General features: G+C 28.6%; 1 protein-coding gene across 2 annotated transcripts in view; it reads right to left on the minus strand.

Annotated features, from left to right (window-relative positions):
• The window catches only part of LOC128655855 (WAP four-disulfide core domain protein 3-like), a 52,072-nt gene that overhangs the window by 6,938 nt on the left and 20,021 nt on the right, over nt 1–25,113 (minus strand). The window contains exons 2-5 of one of the 2 annotated variants that reach the window (XM_053709426.1): nt 16,782–16,970; nt 12,459–12,608; nt 11,936–12,076; nt 10,626–10,775 (exon numbers count right to left, since the gene is read on the minus strand). In XM_053709426.1, the coding sequence (XP_053565401.1) occupies nt 10,626–10,775; nt 11,936–12,076; nt 12,459–12,608; nt 16,782–16,970 (630 nt within the window). The remainder of the gene's footprint in view (nt 1–10,625; nt 10,776–11,935; nt 12,077–12,458; nt 12,609–16,781; nt 16,971–25,113) is intronic. The other variant, XM_053709427.1, reaches the window with a different exon arrangement.

The raw sequence follows: 25,113 nt of genomic DNA on the forward strand, positions 1-25,113 counted from the left end.
TATTTATATCTTGTTACTCACTGTATATTTATATATTGTTACTCACTGTATATGTATATCTTGTTACTCACTGTATATTTATATGTTGTTACTCACTGTATATTTATATGTTATTACTCACTGTATATTTATATGTTGTTACTCACTGTATATTTATATGTTATTACTCACTGTATATTAATATCTTGTTACTCACTGTATATTTATATCTTGTTACTCACTATATATTTATATCTTGTTACTCACTGTATATTTATATCTTGTTACTCACTGTATATTAATATCTTGTTACTCACTGTATATTTATATGTTGTTACTCACTGTATATTTATATCTTGTTACTCACTGTATATTTATATCTTGTTACTCACTGTATATTTATATGCTGTTACTCACTGTATATTTATATCTTGTTACTCGCTGTATATTTATATGTTGTTACTCACTGTATATTTATATCTTGTTACTCGCTGTATATTTATATCTTGTTACTGTATATTTATATGTTGTTACTCACTGTATATTTATATCTTGTTACTCACTGTATATTTATATGTTGTTACTCACTGTATATTTATATCTATGTTGTTACTCACTGTATATTTATATCTTGTTACTCACTGTATATTTATATTTTGTTACTCACTGTATATTTATATGCTGTTACTCACTGTATATTTATATCTTGTTACTCACTGTATATGTTTATCTTGTTACTTACTGTATATTTATATCTTGTTACTCACTGTATATTTATATCTTGTTACTCACTATATATTTATATCTTGTTACTCACTGTATATTTATATGCTGTAACTCACTGTATATTTATATCTTGTTACTCACTGTATATGTATATCTTGATACTTACTGTATATTTATATCTTGTTACTCACTGTATATTTATATTTTGTTACTCACTGTATATTTATATCTTGTTACTCACTATATATTTATATCTTGTTACTCACTGTATATTTATATCTTGTTACTCACTGTATATTTATATCTTGTTAGTCACTGTATATTTATATCTTGTTACTCACTGTATATTTATATCTTGTTACTCACCGTATATTTATACGTTGTTACTCACTGTATATTTATATCTTGTTACTCACTGTATATTTATATCTTGTTACTCACTGTATATTTATATGTTGTTACTCACTGTATATTTATATCTTGTTACTCACTGTATATTTATATCTTGTTACTTACTGTATATTTATACGTTGTTACTCACTGTATATTTATATCTTGTTACTCTTTGTATATTTTTATCTTGTTACTCACTGTATATTTATATGCTGTTACTCACTGTATATTTATATCTTGTTACTCACTGTATATGTATATCTTGATACTTACTGTATATTTATATCTTGTTACTCACTGTATATTTATATTTTGTTACTCACTGTATATGTATATCTTGATACTCACTATATATTTATATCTTGTTACTCACTGTATATTTATATCTTGTTACTCACTGTATATTTATATCTTGTTAGTCACTGTATATTTATATCTTGTTACTCACTGTATATTTATACGTTGTTACTCACTGTATATTTATATCTTGTTACTCACTGTATATTTATATCTTGTTACTCACTGTATATTTATACGTTGTTACTCACTGTATATTTATATCTTGTTACTTACTGTATATTTATATCTTGTTACTCACTGTATATTTATACGTTGTTACTCACTGTATATTTATATCTTGTTACTCTTTGTATATTTATATCTTGTTACTCACTGTATATTTATACGTTGTTACTCACTGTATATTTATATCTTGTTACTCACTGTATATTTATATCTTGTTACTCACTGTATATTTATATATTGTTACTCACTGTATATGTATATCTTGTTACTCACTGTATATTTATATGTTGTTACTCACTGTATATTTATATCTTGTTACTCACTGTATATTTATATCTTGTTACTTATTGTATATTTATATGTTGTTACTCACTGTATATTTATATCTTGTTACTCACTGTATATTTATAAGTTGTTACTCACTCTATATTTATATGTTGTTACTCACTGAATATTTATATATTGTTACTCACTGTATATTTATATTTCATTACTCACTGTATATGTTGTTACTCACTGTATATTTATATGTTGTTACTCACTGTATAATTATATGTTGTTACTCACTGTATATGTATATCTTGATACTTACTGTATATTTATATCTTGTTACTCACTGTATATTTATATTTTGTTACTCACTGTATATGTATATCTTCACACTCTTTGTATATTTTTATCTTGTTACTCACTGTATATTTATATGCTGTTACTCACTGTATATTTATATCTTGTTACTCACTGTATATGTATATCTTGATACTTACTGTATATTTATATCTTGTTACTCACTGTATATTTATATTTTGTTACTCACTGTATATGTATATCTTGATACTCACTATATATTTATATCTTGTTACTCACTGTATATTTATATCTTGTTACTCACTGTATATTTATATCTTGTTAGTCACTGTATATTTATATCTTGTTACTCACTGTATATTTATACGTTGTTACTCACTGTATATTTATATCTTGTTACTCACTGTATATTTATATCTTGTTACTCACTGTATATTTATACGTTGTTACTCACTGTATATTTATATCTTGTTACTTACTGTATATTTATATCTTGTTACTCACTGTATATTTATACGTTGTTACTCACTGTATATTTATATCTTGTTACTCTTTGTATATTTATATCTTGTTACTCACTGTATATTTATACGTTGTTACTCACTGTATATTTATATCTTGTTACTCACTGTATATTTATATCTTGTTACTCACTGTATATTTATATATTGTTACTCACTGTATATGTATATCTTGTTACTCACTGTATATTTATATGTTGTTACTCACTGTATATTTATATCTTGTTACTCACTGTATATTTATATCTTGTTACTTATTGTATATTTATATGTTGTTACTCACTGTATATTTATATCTTGTTACTCACTGTATATTTATAAGTTGTTACTCACTCTATATTTATATGTTGTTACTCACTGAATATTTATATATTGTTACTCACTGTATATTTATATTTCATTACTCACTGTATATGTTGTTACTCACTGTATATTTATATGTTGTTACTCACTGTATAATTATATGTTGTTACTCACTGTATATTTATATCTTGTTACTCACTGTATATTTATATCTTGTTACTCACTGTATATTTATACGTTGTTACTCACTGTATATTTATATGTTATTACTCACTATATATTTATATCTTGTTACTCACTGTATATTTATACATTGTTACTCACTGTATATTTATATCTTGTTACTCAATGTATATTTATATCTTGTTACTCACTGTATATTTATATATTGTTACTCACTGTATATTTATATGTTGTTACTCACTGTATATTTATATCTTGTTACTCACTGTATATTTATATCTTGTTACTCACTGTATATTTATAAGTTGTTACTCACTGTATATTTATATCTTGTTACTCACTCTATATTTATATGTTGTTACTCACTGAATATTTATATATTGTTACTCACTGTATATTTATATGTCATTACTCACTGTATATGTTGTTACTCACTGTATATTTATATGTTGTTACTCACTGTATAATTATATCTTGTTACTCACTGTATAATTATATCTTGTTACTCACTGTATATTTATATGTTATTACTCACTATATATTTATATCTTGTTACTCACTGTATATTTATATCTTGTTACTCACTGTATATTTATATGTTGTTACTCACTGTATATTTATATCTTGTTACTCACTGTATATTTATATGTTATTACTCACTATATATTTATATCTTGTTACTCACTGTATATTTATATCTTGTTTCTCACTGTATATTTATATCTTTTTACTCACTGTATATATATATATATATATATATATATATATATATATATATATATATATATATATATATATATGTTGTTAATCACTGTATATATATATATCTTTGTTACTAACTGTATATTTATATCTTGTTACTCACTGTACATTTATATGTTGTTACTCACTGTATATTTATATGTTTTTACTCACTGTATATTTATATGTTGTTACTCACTGTATATTTATATGCTGTTACTCACTGTATATTTATATCTTGTTACTCACTGTATATTTATATGCTGTTACTCACTGTATATTTATATGTTGTTACTGTACATTTATATTTGGCTACTCACTGTATATTTATATGCTGTTACTCACTGTATATTTATATCTTGTTACTCACTGTATATTTATATGTTACACACTGTATATTTATTTGTGTTTTCTCACTGTATATTTATATGTTGTTACTCACTGTATATTTATATCTTGTTACTCACTGTATATTTATATCTTGTTATTCACTGTATATTTATATGTTGTTACTCACTGTGTATGTATATGTTACTCACTGTATATTTATATGTTACTCACTGTATATTTATATGTTTTTTCTCACTGTAAATTTATATGTTGTTACTCACTGTATATTTATATCTTGTTACTCACTGTATATTTATATCTTGTTATTCACTGTATAATTATACGTTGTTACTCACTGTATATTTATATCTTGTTACTTACTGTATATTTATATCTTGTTACTCACTGTATATTTATACGTTGTTACTCACTGTATATTTATATCTTGTTACTCTTTGTATATTTATATCTTGTTACTCACTGTATATTTATACGTTGTTACTCACTGTATATTTATATGTTGTTACTCACTGTATATTTATATCTTGTTACTCACTGTATATTTATATATTGTTACTCACTGTATATTTATATGTTGTTACTCACTGTATATGTATATCTTGTTACTCACTGTATATTTATATGTTGTTACTCACTGTATATTTATATCTTGTTACTCACTGTATATTTATATCTTGTTACTCACTGTATATTTATATGTTGTTACTCACTGTATATTTATATCTTGTTACTTACTGTATATTTATATCTTGTTACTCACTGTATATTTATAAGTTGTTACTCACTCTATATTTATATGTTGTTACTCACTGAATATTTATATATTGTTACTCACTGTATATTTATATTTCATTACTCACTGTATATGTTGTTACTCACTGTATATTTATATGTTGTTACTCACTGTATAATTATATCTTGTTACTCACTGTATAATTATATCTTGTTACTCACTGTATATTTATATGTTATTACTCACTATATATTTATATCTTGTTACTCACTGTATATTTATACGTTGTTACTCACTGTATATTTATATGTTGTTACTCACTGTATATTTATATCTTGTTACTCACTGTATATTTATATCTTGTTACTCACTGTATATTTATATATTGTTACTCACTGTATATTTATATGTTGTTACTCACTGTATATGTATATCTTGTTACTCACTGTATATTTATATGTTGTTACTCACTGTATATTTATATGTTATTACTCACTGTATATTTATATCTTGTTACTCACTGTATATTTATATGTTGTTACTCACTGTTTATTTATATCTTGTTACTCACTGTATATTTATATGTTGTTACTCACTGTATATTTATATCTTGTTACTCACTGTATATTTATATGTTGTTACTCACTGTATATTTATATCTTGTTACTCACTGTATATTTATATCTTGTTACTCACTGTATATTTATAAGTTGTTACTCACTCTATATTTATATGTTGTTACTCACTCTATATTTATATGTTGTTACTCACTGAATATTTATATATTGTTACTCACTGTATATTTATATGTCATTACTCACTGTATATGTTGTTACTCACTGTATATTTATATGTTGTTACTCACTGTATAATTATATCTTGTTACTCACTGTATAATTATATCTTGTTACTCACTGTATATTTATATGTTATTACTCACTATATATTTATATCTTGTTACTCACTGTATATTTATATCTTGTTACTCACTGTATATTTATATGTTGTTACTCACTGTATATTTATATCTTGTTACTCACTGTATATTTATATGTTATTACTTACTATATATTTATATCTTGTTACTCACTGTATATTTATATCTTGTTTCTCACTGTATATTTAAATCTTGTTACTCACTATATATATATATATATATATATATATATATATATATATATATATATATATATATATATATATATATATGTGTGTTGTTACTCACTGTATATTTATATCTTTGTTACTAACTGTATATTTATATCTTGTTACTCACTGTACATTTATATGTTGTTACTCACTGTATATTTATATGTTTTTACTCACTGTATATTTATATGTTGTTACTCACTGTATATTTATATGCTGTTACTCACTGTATATTTATATCTTGTTACTCACTGTATATTTATATGCTGTTACTCACTGTATATTTATATGTTGTTACTGTACATTTATATTTTGCTACTCACTGTATATTTATATGCTGTTACTCACTGTATATTTATATCTTGTTACTCACTGTATATTTATATGTTACACACTGTATATTTATATGTTTTTTCTCACTGTATATTTATATGTTGTTACTCACTGTATATTTATATCTTGTTGCTCACTGTATATTTATATCTTGTTATTCACTGTATAATTATATGTTGTTACTCACTGTATATGTATATGTTGTTACTCACTGTATATTTATATGTTGTTACTCACTGTATATTTATATCTTGTTACTAACTGTATATTTATATATTGTTACTCACTGTGTATGTATATGTTACTCACTGTATATTTATATGTTACTCACTGTATATTTATATGTTGTTACTCACTGTATATTTATACGTTGTTACTCACTCTATATTTATATGTTTTTACTCACTGTATATTTATATCTTGTTACTCACTGTATATTTATATGTTGTTACTCACTGTATATTTATATCTTGCTACTCACTGTATATTTATATCTTGTTACTCACTGTATATTTATATCTTGTTACCCACTGTATATTTATATGTTGTTACTCACTGTATATTTATATGTTGTTACTCACTGTATATGTATATGTTGTTACTCACTATATATTTATACATTGTTACTCACTGTATATGTATATGTTGTTACTCACTGTATATTTATATGTTGTTACTCACTGTATATTTATATGTTTTTACTCACTCTATATGTATATGTTGTTACTAACTGTATATTTATATGTTGTTACTCACTGTATATTTATATGTTGCTACTCACTTTATATTTATATGTTGTTACTCACTGTATATTTATATCTTGTTACTCACTGTATATTTATATCTTGTTACTCACTGTATATTTATATGTAGTTGTTTACTGTATATTTATATGTTGATAATCACTGTATATTTATATGTAGTTGCTTACTGTATATTTATATGTTGTTACTCACTGTATATTTATATGTTGTTACTCACTGTATATGTATATCTTGTTACTCACTGTATATTTATATGTTGTTACTCACTGTATATTTATATCTTGTTACTCACTGTATATTTATATGTTGTTAATCACTGTATATTTATATCTTGTTACTCACTGTATATTTATATCTTGATACTCACTGTATATTTATATGTTGTTACTCATTGTATATTTATATCTTGTTACTCACTGTATATTTATATCTTGTTACTCACTGTATATTTATATGTAGTTGCTTAATATATATTTATATGTTGATACTCACTGTATATTTATATGTTGTTACTCACTGTATATTTATATGTTGTTACTCACTATATATTTATATATTGTTACTCACTGTATATGTATATGTTGTTACTCACTGTATATTTATATCTTGTTACTCACTGTATATTTATATCTTGTTACTAACTGTATATTAATATGTTGTTACTCACTGTGTATGTATATATTACTCACTGTATATTTATATGTTACTCACTGTATATTTATATCTTGTTACTCACTGTATATTTATATCTTGTTACTCACTGTATATTTATATCTTGTTACTCACTGTATAATTATATGTTGTTACTCACTGTATATTTATATGTTGTTACTCCCTGTACATTTATATCTTGTTACTAACTGTATATTTATTTGTTGTTACTCACTGTGTATGTATATATTACTCACTGTATATTTATATGTTACTCACTGTATATTTATATCTTGTTACTCACTGTATATTTATATCTTGCTACTCACTGTATATTTATATCTTGTTACTCACTGTATATTTATATGTTGTTACTCACTGTATATTTATATGTTGTTACTCACTGTATATTTATATCTTGTTACTCACTGTATATTTATATCTTGCTACTCACTGTATATTTATATCTTGTTACTCACTGTATATCTATATGTTGTTACTCACAGTATATTTATATCTTGTTACTCACTGTATATTTATATTTTGTTACTCACAGTATATTTATATCTTGTTACTCACAGTATATTTATATCTTGTTACTCACTGTATATTTATATCTCGTTACTCACTGTATATTTATATGTTAGTCATATCATTCTTTTTATATATTGCTGCAATATCCACTGATGTTTTATTGCTTGTTTAGTGAACCAATTATTAAGTAGCTGTTTAACAATGTTTTATTACTTGTTTAAGGAAGCTATGTAACAATGTTTTATTGCTTGTTTAAGGAAGCTATGTAACAATGTTTTATTACTTGTTTAAGGAAGCTATGTAACAATGTTTTTTTGCTTGTTTAAGGAAGCTATGTAACAATGTTTTATTGCTTGTTTAAGGAAGCTATGTAACAATGTTTTATTGCTTGTTTAAAGGGACACTGAACCGGATTTTTTTCTTTCATGGTTCAGATAGAGCATGCAATGTTAAGCAACTTTCTAATTTACTTCTATTATCAATTTTTCTTCGTTCTCTTGCTATCTTTATTTGAAAAAGAAGGCATCTGAGCTAAGGAGCCAGCAAATTGTTGGTTCAGTACCATGGGCAGCACTTGTTTATTGGTGCTGGCCAATCAGCAAGGACAACCCAGGTTGTTCAAAAAAAATGGGCCGGCATCTAAACTTACATTCTTGCATTTCAAATAAACATACCAGGAGAATGAAAAAAATGTGATAATAGGAGTAAATTAGAAAGTTGCTTAAAATTGCATGCTCTATCTGAATAACGAAAGAAAAAAAAAATGGGTTCAGTTTTCCTTTAAGGAAGCTTTGTAACAATGTTTTATTGCTTGTTTAAGGAAGCTATGTAACAATGTTTTATTGCTTGTTAAAGGAAGCTATGTCACAATGTTTTATTGCTTGTTTAGGGAACCAGTTATTAAATAGCTGTGTAACAATGTTTTATTGCTTGTTTAGGGAACCAGTTATTAAGTAGCTGTTTAACAATGTTTTATTGCTTGTTTAAGGAACCAGTTATTAAGTAGCTGTGTAACAATGTTTTATTGCTTGTTTAGGGAACCAGTTATTAGGTAGCTGTGTAACAATGTTTTATTGTATGTTTAGGGAATCATTTATTAAGTAGCTGTGTAACAATGTTTTATTTTATGTTTAGGGAATCAGGTATTAAGTAGCTGTGTAACAATGTTTTATTGTATGTTTAGGGAATCAGGTATTAAGTAGCTGTGTAACAATGTTTTATTGTATGTTTAGGGAATCAGGTATTAAGTAGCTGTGTAACAATATTTTATTGTATGTTTAGGGAATCAGTTATTAAGTAGCTATGTAACAATGTTTTATTGCTTGTTTAGGGAATCAGTTATTAAGTAGCTGTGTAACAATGTTTTATTGCTTGTTTAGGGAACCAGTTATTAAGTACCTGTGTAACAATGTGTTTTGCTTGTTTAGCAAACTAGTTATAAAGTAGTTGTGCAACAATTATTTATTGCTTGTTTAGGGAACCATTTAATAAGTAGCTGTGTAACAATGTTTTAATGCTTGTTTAGTGAACCAGTTATTAAGTAGCTGTGTAACAAGGTGTTTTGCTTGTTTAGTTATTAAGTAGCTGTGTAACAATGTTTTATTGTTTTTTTTAGGGAATCAGTTATTAAGTAGCTGTGTAACAATATTTTCTTGCTTGTTTAAGGAATAAGTTATTGAGTAGCTGTGTAACAATGTTTTATTGTTTTGTTTAGGGAACCAGTTATTAAGTAGCTGTGTAACGTTGATTTATTGCATGTTTGGGGAAACAGTCATTAATTACTTGTGTAACAATGTTTTATTGCTTGTTTTGGGAACCAGTTAAGTAGTTGTGTAACAATGTTTTATTGCTTGTTTTGGGATCCAGTTAAGTAGTTGTGTAACAATGTTATTGATTGGTCAGTGTTCCTTAAAATTGAGGGACTCTGGCTTAGTCTTTATTCATATGATTAATTGACTTGTGGAGGCACGAAACGCGTAAGCAATTTGTTTGCAACGCTTCCCCTATGTTTTAACTATGATAATAAAAGTTCAATTTTACCTTTATTTTTTCAGTGCCTCTGTGTGCAGCTTTTAGACTAAAAGAGGAACACATATATGTTTCACTAAACAAACGGAAAGATATGTAAATAAATATTGATTTAAATGTTACCATTTAGGGCCTTTACACATTGCATTTTTCCACCATAGTAACAGCATTTCCTGGGAACCAGACAATCAGCATCACTTCTGCAAATCTTTGTATCCAGATCTTGCATACAAGAAAGATTCTCAACATATGAAGGGCAGAAACCAGGATTCTCTGTGTAGAAAAACAGAGAAAGAGAATGAGAAACAGAATATGAGAGAGAGAGTGATAATATGAGAGAGAAAGAGAGAGAGAATATGAGAGAGAATGAGAGAGAGAGAGAGAGAGAGAGAGAGAGAGACAGAGAGAGAGAATATGAGAGAGAGAATTTGAGAGAGAAACTATGAGAGTGAATATGAGAGAGAGAGAGAGAGAGAGAGAGGGGGGGGGGGATATGAAAGAGAGAGAATGTGAGAAAGAGAGAATTTACAGAATGACACAAATGACAGCTTTTAACTATATTGATAAAAGCTTGTGATACTAAAATGATTAGATTAATAATATCTGGGATAAGCCACAAGGGTCTTTACACACATATTACTGGGAGACATGAGTTTAACATCAGTAGATAAGACCCCTGTTACAATTCACTATTCTGTTGAAAGTATTGATCACAATAAGGGGCAGAGGTGAGACCCACAGTCTGTAATTTGTCATCTGTAATTATGGATGGATGGATCTGTGCTATAGTAAAGTGGGAGGGGCTTTAGCTGCATCTGTTTTGGGTCCCTTTGGATTGTCAGTGCAGCACTGGCTTTAAGCTACATACACTCACCCTTATCCCCTATGCCCTGATCAGCACGCAACACATTACCTGCCCCATTACATGTTCATTACATCACTAGCTCCTTGTATACTGCAGTATATATTGCTATGCCCATCTGTTCCCTGAGCAAACACAACAGCAAGGTCTCTTTATAACCGCACTTGGCATTTACTGCACTTACTGTACATATGTGTGACATATTCATTTTATAAAAACAATAAAAAGGCAGTGTCTTATATCTCAGTGTCTTAGACTGATGCTTCTACAGTATATACTCCAACATAAATAATTAGTTCTCAAATTAATGGTTTGGTTTGCTATTTTTTTTTTATCGTTTTCATGCAGGACCTTTTTTGTTTTGTAGATTTTCCCCCAGTTTATAGCTGATAAAACACGTTTCCCAATCTCAGTCACACTGAACAACAGGTAAATATGTTTATTAGATGCACAACTCACACCTAATGCTAATAGCATACAGCAGTGTGATGTCAGCTAGCAGGCTGGGTTTTCATGCAAGTAGCACACACAGATAATAGTTTATAAAAAAAAACATCACATTGTAAAGTACCTGGCTTTACATCAATACATTTCATCCCACACTGGTGACAACACTTCTGCTTCCCAGGGCAATCATCATCCTGTTTGCACCGAGGCTCCGGCATAACAACTGGGCACTTTAGAACATCCACAGGACACTGCCATGGCTTTACTGTGATCAAAAAGCAAAATATTAAATTACTTTTTAAATTAATATTTAAAATGATCACCTAGACATACTTTTTTTTTACTACTTATTAAGTCTAGCTGGAGAGTGAATTATTAGTAATTACTACAAATACCTCACAGGGCTTGTCAATAAATCATAGATCTGTACAGGATCATTAAACTATACAACTTCTGCAGAAGCAGAGAGAAAGGAAGCAGTGGCCTTCTGCTTGTTAACTTGTAGTTGCAGGGTCACACAGAGACTCTGTGCTCCGAGTGGCATCTGCAGCTTGATAAAAAGAGCCCTGTCAGTGCTTCCCATAAGTCATTATAACAGTAGTAGCAATTAAGCAACAGTCTGTCTATAAGTTATATTTGTCACTTACTGCTCACTGTGGCAGTGCACTGGCGTCTGCAGTTAATGAAACAACATCTCTCGGTCCCGGGGCACTGCTGATCACTGTGACACTCATAAGGCAAGGGCTTGATTGTAGCGCAGGTGCCACAAAAAAAGAACGGGCACTGTCCAATTTTCTCTGTAGGAAAATGTCAGATGTTATATTAAAAATGATCAGGATTATTAAAATAAGAGAATGCTACCTATCTTATATCTACTTATCTGTATATGTCAGTATCTGTCTGTGTATATATGAAAGTTTAAATTCTAATACTAGTTATAAAGGGCATTCTCACCCTTTATACCTACTAGGGGAAGCAGAGAACAAAAAGGGACAAAATAATGCAAAAAAAACAGCTCTAATGTGCTAGAGATTTTTATTATTGCACTATTGCTTCCATATAACCTTTCCATTAGTTAAATGTATTGTTAAAATCAGCTTCAGAGCAACAATATACTACTGGCACAGTGCTAAACTAATGACAACAGGCATATGTGTGTAGCACCAGTCACCAGCTATCTTCTTTCAATCAAAACACCAAAAGATTAGAGAATAAAGTAAAGTGATAACTGAAATCATTTGCCTGCTCTGTCTGAAACATGAAACTTTCATTTTGACTTTACTTTTCTATCAAAAGACTAGTTAAAAAAAAATAGAAAATGAGATAGAAAACGTGTTTTAGCTATTTTTTTAATTGTTAATGAATTATCTAGGACTAGATTACGAGTGGCGCAAAGCAAAATGGATTTTATCACTGCTGTCTGCGCGCGTCTGTTCTTTCACTCATATTACAAGTTTAAAGTAAACAAGATCAATTGAGCGCAATTAAATTTAACGTGCATCGGGGAAATGCGACCTCAGAGCTGTTGTTAACTGTTTAGCGAAACATTTATGTATTTATATATTTGTGTATGTTTACATATGTATTTATATTTATATATGCGTTTCTGTATTTAAAGATTTATATATATATCTTGCAGTCAAGTAGATAAAAACATATAAAATCATATTTATACAATATTTATATGTAATACATTGTTCTACTGTGTATTTACTGTAAATATTTCACATTTCACTGTTCTACACATAGAGGAACATGTTCTAAGTATTTCTAAATAGATCTTCCTATATATCTGTGAACATCTATATATAATCATGTATATAAAAAGGCATAGATATATATTGTATCAAAATATTATCAAACATATATATATATATATATTTATATGCAAGTCAGGTTATCGGACAAACGAAAACAGTTTACTCTTAACTTGTAATACAAGCGCTAACGTACATGCGCAAAAACTTGTAGTACAGTTAATGCTCATTAAATAGTGCTCCACTTGTAATCTGGCCCATAGTTATTTATTATTATGTTTCTGTTTAACTGGTGTTCTGTGTATGTGATTGTGGATTTATACAAATGACACCATAACCTATGGCATAAAACTGTATCCTGTCTCTTTCGTGTGTCTGTCCAAAGATCTTTTTTTCATCAAAAATCACATGAAACGTTTGAAATAAGGCAATTTATTACCTGCAAAAGTACCTATGCGGTCTATTTATTACAGTGTGGGTGTGGCCTACAGTATGTTGGTCGTACCAAAAGAAAGTTATGTGGGTTGAATGTTGATATAGATATTGCTGCTTTTGTGTGAATCCTTAGTCATATTCTCCCCCTTTTTTAAATAGTTAACATGATTATTATTTTATTACATAGATGTATTTTTTATAAAAAAAGATACAACACAATAAATCAGTTATTAGATGTGTATATGTTATGAGTGTATTTGTATATATATTTTATTATTTGATTGTTATAATTATCTTAATTTATTTGATTTAAAAAAAAATAATAAAATATTACATAGGGTATGATATTTTTAAGTAATATATGGTTTTAGATATAATGATGAAATATTTCAATGTATGTAAATTGTTACGTGATATTTTGTATGTATAACCAGTAGTGTAAATATTTGATATGACCAATAGAGGGCATAACATGTCTATAAGTAGTATATGCTGGTTTTTCACACACATATCCCCTTGAGAAAGCAGCCAGTAGTTTCTGGGAAATGCGCTGGGGCAGGAGAGTGTGTGTTACGCATCTCTATCTACAGGAGAGAAGGCAAATCAGAGCAATTAAATGTGCCGGGTGGTGATGTCACAGCTGATTGACTCTAACAGGACTCTGGACTACTGTAGTGGATAGGGATACTTTGTGCCTATTTTATACCACTGTTTGTGAGTTGATAAGTGTGGAATATTAAATTATTATTTTTCTGACACATTACACTATTTTGGGCCTCTTTTATTTCCACTTTCAGATAGAAGGATTGGAGTGTGTTTTGGCTGTCGGATAAGCAGCTGTTTTGATGAAAGCTGCATTAAGGAGCGCCATATTCTCTGCAGAGACGTTCTTAAATATTATAGGAGAAGATTAATTGGTGATCTGTATGGTTTGATTAGCTCACTGCAGCTCACACAAGTAAGACTTTATCATATTGAACATTGGAACTGAGCGCTCTCTTTTTTGGGAAACTATATATATATATATATATATATATATATATATATATATATATATATATAACAACATTTTAAATTAGGGGGAGATAAAAGGTGAGTTTAAAATCCTCCACTACGCACACAATATAGAAATATAACTCATTGTGTAGTTCATTAACAAATCTAGACAGGCCCAGAGGCTTGTTTTCCCACAGAAAACCTCTGAATTACATTGTTTCCAATGCAGCAAAGGATTCTGGGTAAGATATGCAAATTAAGTATACAATGACACACCTTTTTACTTCAGTCGGCATTTCAGCAGGTTCCCTTTACGCCAAAGTATCGCTGTTCACACAGCTTATAAACTTAACTGGAGTTAGTGCAGTGATTCATAACCATCCCAGGACAGACTGTTTTGTGTTTTTTGCCACACATCAGCTGGGAGAAGGTTAGAATCACTGCTGGGTGAAGTTGATTCCAGGAAGAATACAACAACATTTTAAATTAGGGGGGGATAAAAGGCGAGTTTAAAATCCTCCACTACACACAAAATATAGAAATATAACTCATTGTGTAGTTCATTAACAAATCTAGACAGGCCCAGAGGCGTGTTTTCCCACAGAAAACCTCTGAATTACATTGTTTCCAATGCAGCAAATGATTCTGGGTAAGATATGCAAATTAAGTACACAATGACACACCTTTTACTTCACCCAGCAGTAATTCTAACCTTCTCCCAGCTGATGAGTGGCAAAAACCATGAAACAGTCTGTCCTGGGATGGTTATGAATCACTGCACTAACCCTAGCTAAGTTTGTAAGCTGTGTGAACAGTGATACTTTGGCGTAAAGGGAACCTGCGGAAAAGCAGACTGAAGTAAAAAGGTGTGTCATTGTGTAATTAATTTGCATATCTTACCCAGAATCCTTTGCTGCATTGGAAACAATGTAATTCAGAGGATTTCTGTGGGAAAACAAGCCTCTGGGCCTGTCTAGATTTGTTAATGAACTACACAATGAGTTATATATATACACACACACACATGATACAGACTACACTCCTGACTTCCTCCAGCATAGACCCAGGGTGCAGCAAAAAGGTAGCTATAGAAATGAAGAAAGCGCTCTCCAATGGGAATTTGTTCAGTAAAGTAATAACTTTGAACAAATTCTCATTGGAGTGCGCTTTCTTTTTATATATTTATATATATATTCTGCTATGTGAAGAACATTGGAATGCTAAATATTCATATTTTCATGTCAAGTTCGCACACTTCAGAATATGCGATCGGGTTTTTTGCGTGAGTAGGGTGTTTTTAGGTTATCGCACAAACGAAAACAATTTACTTTTAACTTGTAATACAAGCGCAAACCTACACCAGCAAAAACCTTACTTCATTCGCCTTCTTAATAATACTTTAATCGCAGTAAACACTTGTTAAATAGTGCTTCACTTGTAATCGGACCCATTGTTATTTAATTTTTGCTTAATTGGCATTCTGTGTATGTTATTGTAGATTTCTACAAATGACACCATAACCTATGGAATAAAACTGTATCCTGTCTCTCTTTCGTGTGTCTGTATATCTGTATCTATCTATAATTCTATCATCTATCTATCTATCTATCTATCTATCTATCAATCAATCTATCTATATATCTATTAATCTGTCTGTCTGTCTGTCTGTTTGTCTATATCTATCTATCTATCTGTCCATATGTATCTGTCTATCTGTCTACTGTATATGTATCTGTCTGTCTAACTGTCTCTATCTATATTTACAGCCTCTCCTATACTTACTTTGCAGGGGCGTCACACAGCTCCTTGTGCATCTGTACAAACAGCACTTCATGTTTCCCGGGCACTGACTGTCTACGCTACATTCTGGCTTTGGTGAAAATGATAATAGCTTACAAAGTGGGTAGTCCAATTCATTAGGGCAGGAGCCAGGTTTTACAAACGGTTTCGGAATGATGATAGGTTTTTCTGCTAAAAGAAATAAATGTATTTCAGTCACATGTAGTATTCATAATAATAATCATACTAATAACAGTAATAGTATAATAGTAATAATAATCATAATCATAATAATAGTAACAATAATCACAATAATAACAATAATAATAATAGTAATAATAATATTTATAGAAATAATAACAATAATAATAATACTAATAATAATAATAATCATCACAATAATAATAATAATAATAAAAATAACAATAATAACAGTAATAATAATAATTATAATAATCATAATAATAATAGTAACAATAATAATAATAATAATAATAATAATAATAATAATAATAATAATAAAAATAACAATAATAACAGTAATAATAATAATTATAATAATCATAATAATAATAGTAACAATAATCACAATAATAATAATAGTAATAATATTCATATTAATAATAATAATCATCATATCATGTATTTACTACATAAGGGTTAATTAATCATGTAATATTTATTGGTATAATTCTCTCACTCGCCGGTATTTAGTACCTAAGGGTTAATTAATCATGTGATATTTATTAGTATAATGATCTCACTAAACTGTATTTACTACATAAGGGTTAATTAATCATGTAATATTTATTGGTATAATTCTCTCACTCGTCTGTATTTACTACCTAAGGGTTAATTAGTCATGTAATATTTCTTAGTATAATACTCACACTTGCCTGTATTTACTAACTAAGGGTTAATTAATCATGTAATATTTCTTGGTATAATGATCTCTTTTTCAACTGTATTTGGTACCTAAGGGTTAATTAATCATGTAATATTTCTTGGTATAATGATCACACTCACCTGTATTTACTACCTAATGGTTAATTAATCATGTAATATTTATTGTTATAATGCTCTCACTTGCCTGGGATTTACTACCTATGGTTTAATTAATTATGTAATCTTTCTTGGTATAATGATCTCACTAGTCTGTATTTACTATCTAAGGGTTAATAAATCATGTAATATTTATTGGTATAATGCTCTCACTTGCCTGTATTTACTACCTAAGGGTTAATTAATCATGAAATATTTCTTGGTATAAGGATCTCACTTGCCTGTATTTAGTACCTAAGCCTTAATTAATCATGTAATATTTATTGGTACAATGCTCTCACTTGCCTGTATTTACTACCTAAGGGTTAATTAATCATGTAATATTTATTGGTATAAGATCACACTCACCTGTATTTACTACATAAGGATTAATTAATCATGTAATATTTATTGGTATAATGCTGTCACTCACCTGTATTTACTACCTAAGGGTTAATTAATCATGTACAATTTATTGGTATAATGCTCTCACTCACCTGTATTTACTAACTAAGGGTTAATTAATCATGTAATATTCATTGGTATAATGCTCTCACTAGTCTGTATTTACTATCTAAGGGTTAATAAATCATGTAATATTTATTGGTATAATGCTCTCACTTGCCTGTATTTACTACCTAAGGGTTAATTAATCATGAAATATTTCTTGGTATAAGGATCTCACTTGCCTGTATTTAGTACCTAAGCCTTAATTAATCATGTAATATTTATTGGTACAATGCTCTCACTTGCCTGTATTTACTACCTAAGGGTTAATTAATCATGTAATATTTATTGGTATAAGATCACACTCACCTGTATTTACTACCTAAGGGTTAATTAATCATGTAATATTTCTTAGTATAATGCTCTCACTCGTCTGTATTTAATACCTAAGGGTTAATTAATCATGTAATATTTATTGGTATAATGCTCTCACTCGTCTGTATTTACTACCTAAGGGTAATAAATCATGTAATATTTATTGGTATAATGCTCTCACTCGTCTGTATTTACTACCTAAGGGTTAATTAATCATGTAATATTTATTGGTATAATGCTCCTGCTCACCTGTATTTACTACCTAAGGGTTAATTAATCATGTAAAATGTATTGGTATAATGCTCTCACTCGTCTGTATTCACTACCTAAGGGTTAATTAATCATGTAATATTTATTGGTAAAATGCTCTCACTCACCTGTATTTACTACCTAAGGGTTAATTAATCATGTAATATTTATTGGTATAATGCTGTCACTCACCTGTATTTACTACCTAAGGGTTAATTTATCATGCAATATTTCATGTTATAATGCTCTCACTTGCCTGTATTTACTACCTAAGGGTTAATTAATCATGTAATATTTATTGGTATAACGATCTCCCTTGCCTATATTTACTACTTAAGGGTTCATTAATCATGTAATATTTATTAGTATAATGCTCTCACTTGCCTGTATTTACTACCTAAGGGTTAATTAATCATGTAATATTTATTGGTATAATGATCTCACTTGCCTGTATTTACTACTTAAGGGTTCATTAATCATGTAATATTTATTAGTATAATGCTCTCACTCGCCTGTATTTACTAACTAAGGGTTAAATAATCATGTAATATTTCTTGGTATAATGCTGTCACTTGCCTGTATTTACTACCTAAGGGTTAATTACTCATGTAATATTTCTTGGTATAATGCTCTCACTCGTCTGTATTTTCTACCGAAGGGTTAATTAATCATGTAATATTTCTTGGTATAATGCTCTCACTCGTCTGTATTTACTACCTAAGGGTTAATTAGTCATGTAATATTTCCTTGTATAATGCTCTCACTCGTCTGTATTTACTACCTAAGGGTTAATTAATCATGTAATATTTATTGGTATAATGCTTTCACTCGTCTGTATTTACTACCTAAGGGTTAATTAATCATGTAATATTTATTGGTATAATGCTCTCACTCGTCTGTATTTACTACCTAAGGGTTAATTAATCATGTAATATTTATTGGTATAATGCTCTCACTCGTCTGTACCTAAGGGTTAATTAATCATGTAATATTTATTGGTATAACGCTCTCACTTGCCTGTATTTACTCCCTAAGGGTTAATTAATCATGTAATAGTTATTAATATAATGCTCTCACTTGTCTGTATTTACTACCTAAGGGTTAATTAATCATGTAATATTTATTGGTATAATTATCTCACTTGCCTGTATTTACTACCTAAGGGTAAATTAATCATGTACTATTTCTTGGTATAATGCTCTCACTTGCCTGTATGTACTCCCTAAGGGTTAATTAATCATGTAACAGTTATTAATTATATGCTCTCACTTGTCTGTATTTACTACCTAAGGGTAAATTAATCATGTAATATTTCTTGGTATTATGATCACACTCACCTGTATTTACTACCTAAGGGTTAATTAATCATGTAATATTTATTGGTATAAAGCTCTCACTAACCTGTATTTACTACCTAAGGGTTAATTAATCATGTAATAGTTATTAATTTAATGCTCTCACTTGTCTGTATTTACTACCTAAGGGTTAATTAATCATGTAATATTTATTGGTATAATTATCACACTTGCCTGTATTTACTACCTAAGGGTAAATTAATCATGTAATATTTCTTGGTATTATGATCACACTCACCTGTATTTACTACCTAAGGGTTAATTAATTATGTAATATTTATTGGTATAAAGCTCTCACTAACCTGTATTTACTACTTAAGGGTTCATTAATCATGTAATATTTATTAGTATAATGCTCTCACTTGCTGTATTTACTACCTAAGGGTTAATTAATCATGTAATATTTATTGGTATAACGATCTCACTTGCCTGTATTTACTACTTAAGGGTTCATTAATCATGTAATATTTATTAGTATAATGCTCTCACTTGCCTGTATTTACTACCTAAGGGTTAATTAATCATGTAATATTTATTGGTATAACGATCTCACTTGCCTGTATTTACTACTTAAGGGTTTATTAATCATGTAATATTTATTTGTATAATGCTCTGACTTGCCTGTTTTTACTAACTAAGGGTTAAATAATCATGTAATATTTCTTGGTATAATGCTGTCACTTGCCTGTATTTACAACCTAAGGGTTAATTAATCATGTAATATTTATTGGTATAATGCTCTCACTCGTCTGTATTTACTACCTAAGGGTTAATTAGTCATGTAATATTTCTTGGTATAATGCTCTCACTCGTCTGTATTTTCTACCGAAGGGTTAATTAATCATGTAATATTTCTTGGTATAATGCTCTCACTCGTCTGTATTTACTACCTAAGGGTTTATTAGTCATGTAATATTTCTTGGTATAATGCTCTCACTCGTCTGTATTTACTACCTAAGGGTTAATTCATCATGTAATATTTATTGGTATAATGCTTTCACTCGTCTGTATTTACTACCTAAGGGTTAATTAATCATGTAATATTTATTGGTATAATGCTCTCACTCGTCTGTATTTACTACCTAAGGGTTAATTAATCATGTAATATTTATTGGTATAACGCTCTCACTTGCCTGTATTTACTCCCTAAGGGTTAATTAATTATCTAATAGTTATTAATATAATGCTCTCACTTGTCTGTATTTACTACCTAAGGGTTAATTAATCATGTAATATTTATTGGTATAATTATCTCACTTGCCTGTATTTACTACCTAAGGGTAAATTAATCATGTAATATTTCTTGGTATAATGCTCTCACTTGGCTGTATGTACTCCCTAAGGGTTAATTAATCATGTAATAGTTATTAATTTAATGCTCTCACTTGTCTGTATTTACTACCTAAGGGTTAATTAATCATGTAATATTTATTGGTATAATTATCTCACTTGCCTGTATTTACTACCTAAGGGTAAATTAATCATGTAATATTTCTTGGTATTATGATCACACTCACCTGTATTTACTACCTAAGGGTTAATTAATCATGTAATATTTATTGGTATAAAGCTCTCACTAACCTGTATTTACTACCTAAGGGTTAATTAATCATTTAATATTTATTGGTATAATGCTCTTACTCATCTGTACTTACTACCTAAGGGTTAATTAATCATGTATTATTTATTGTTATAATGCTCTCACTTGCCTGTATTTACTACCTAAGGGTTAATTAATCATGTAATATTTATTAGTATAATTCTCTCCCTCACCTGTATCTACTACCTAAGGGTTAATTAATCATGCAATATTTATTGGTATAATGCTCTCACTAACCTGTATTTACCACCTAAGGGTTAATTAATCATATAATATTTATTGGTATAATGCTGTCACTTGCCTGTATTTACTACCTAAGGGTTAATTAATCATGTAATATTTATTGGTAAAATGCTCTCACTCACCTGTTTTTACTACCTAAGGGTTAATTAATCATGTAATATTTATTGGTATACTAATCTCACTCTTCTGTATTTACTACCTAAGGGTTAATTAATCATGTAACATTTATTGGTATAATGCTCTCAATCACCTGTTTTTACTACCTAAAGGTTAATTAATCATGTAATATTTATTGGTATAATGCTCTCACTTGCCTGTATTTACTACCTAAGGGTTAATTAATCATGTAATATTCATTGGTATAATGCTCTCACTCGTCTGTATTTACTACCTAAGGGTTAATTAATCATGTAATAGTTATTAATATAATGCTCTCACTTGTCTGTATTTACTACCTAAGGGTTAATTAATCATGTAATATTTATTGGTATAATTATCTCACTTGCCTGTATTTACTACCTAAGGTTAAATTAATCATGTAATATTTCTTGGTATAATGCTCTCACTTGCCTGTATGTACTCCCTAAGGGTTAATTAATCATGTAACAGTTATTAATTTAATGCTCTCACTTGTCTGTATTTACTACCTAAGGGTTAATTAATCATGTAATATTTATTGGTATAATTATCTCACTTGCCTTTATTTACTACCTAAGGGTAAATTAATCATGTAATATATCTTGGTATTATGATCACACTCACCTGTATTTACTACCTAAGGGTTAATTAATCATGTAATATTTATTGGTATAAAGCTCTCACTAACCTGTATTTACTACCTAAGGGTTAATTAATCATTTAATATTTATTGGTATAATGCTCTTACTCATCTGTACTTACTACCTAAGGGTTAATTAATCATGTATTATTTATTGTTATAATGCTCTCACTTGCCTGTATTTACTACCTAAGGGTTAATTAATCATGTAATATTTATTAGTATAATTCTCTCCCTCACCTGTATCTACTACCTAAGGGTTAATTAATCATGCAATATTTATTGGTATAATGCTCTCACTAACCTGTATTTACCACCTAAGGGTTAATTAATCATATAATATTTATTGGTATAATGCTGTCACTTGCCTGTATTTACTACCTAAGGGTTAATTAATCATGTAATATTTATTGGTAAAATGCTCTCACTCACCTGTTTTTACTACCTAAGGGTTAATTAATCATGTAATATTTATTGGTATACTAATCTCACTCGTCTGTATTTACTACCTAAGGGTTAATTAATCATGCAACATTTATTGGTATAATGCTCTCAATCACCTGTTTTTACTACCTAAAGGTTAATTAATCATGTAATATTTATTGGTATAATGCTCTCACTTGCCTGTATTTACTACCTAAGGTTTAATTAATCATGTAATATTTATTGGTATAATGCTCTTACTCATCTGTACTTACTACCTAAGGGTTAATTAATCATGTATTATTTATTGTTATAATGCTATCACTTGCCTGTATTTACTACCTAAGGTTTAATTAATCATGTAATATTTATTAGTATAATTCTCTCCCTCACCTGTATCTACTACCTAAGGGTTAATTAATCATGCAATATTTATTGGTATAATGCTCTCACTAACCTGTATTTACCACCTAAGGGTTAATTAATCATATAATATTTATTGGTATAATGCTGTCACTTGCCTGTATTTACTACCTAAGGGTTAATTAATCATGTAATATTTATTGGTAAAATGCTCTCACTCACCTGTTTTTACTACCTAAGGGTTAATTAATCATGTAATATTTATTGGTATACTAATCTCACTCTTCTGTATTTACTATCTAAGGGTTAATTAATCATGTAACATTTATTGGTATAATGCTCTCAATCACCTGTTTTTACTACCTAAAGGTTAATTAATCATGTAATATTTATTGGTATAATGCTCTCACTTGTCTGTATTTACTACCTAAGGGTTAATTAATCATGTAATAGTTATTAATATAATGCTCTCACTTGTCTGTATTTACTACCTAAGGGTTAATTAATCATGTAATATTTATTGGTATAATTATCTCACTTGCCTGTATTTACTACCTAAGGGTAAATTAATCATGTAATATTTCTTGGTATAATTATCTCACTTGCCTGTATTTACTACCTAAGGGTAAATTAATCATGTAATATTTCTTGGTATAATGCTCTCACTTGCCTGTATGTACTCCCTAAGGGTTAATTAATCATGTAACAGTTATTAATTTAATGCTCTCACTTGTCTGTATTTACTACCTAAGGGTTAATTAATCATGTAATATTTATTGGTATAATTATCTCACTTGCCTCTATTTACTACCTAAGGGTAAATTAATCATGTAATATATCTTGGTATTATGATCACACTCACCTGTATTTACTACCTAAGGGTTAATTAATCATGTAATATTTATTGGTATAAAGCTCTCACTAACCTGTATTTACTACCTAAGGGTTAATTAATCATTTAATATTTATTGGTATAATGCTCTTACTCATCTGTACTTACTACCTAAGGGTTAATTAATCATGTATTATTTATTGTTATAATGCTCTCACTTGCCTGTATTTACTACCTAAGGGTTAATTAATCATGTAATAGTTATTAATTTAATGCTCTCACTTGTCTGTATTTACTACCTAAGGGTAAATTAATCATGTAATATTTCTTGGTATTATGATCACACTCACCTGTATTTACTACATAAGGGTTAATTAATCATGTAATATTTATTGGTATAAGGCTCTCACTAACCTGTATTTACTACTTAAGGGTTCATTAATCATGAAATATTTATTAGTATAATGCTCTCACTTGCTTGTATTTACTACCTAAGGGTTAATTAATCATGTAATATTTATTGGTATAACGATCTCACTTGCCTGTATTTACTACTTAAGGGTTCATTAATCATGTAATATTTATTAGTATAATGCTCTCACTTGCCTGTATTTACTACCTAATGGTTA

The sequence above is a fragment of the Bombina bombina genome, chromosome 4 (genome assembly GCF_027579735.1).
Source record: "Bombina bombina isolate aBomBom1 chromosome 4, aBomBom1.pri, whole genome shotgun sequence".
Taxonomy (NCBI): Eukaryota; Metazoa; Chordata; class Amphibia; order Anura; family Bombinatoridae; genus Bombina; species Bombina bombina.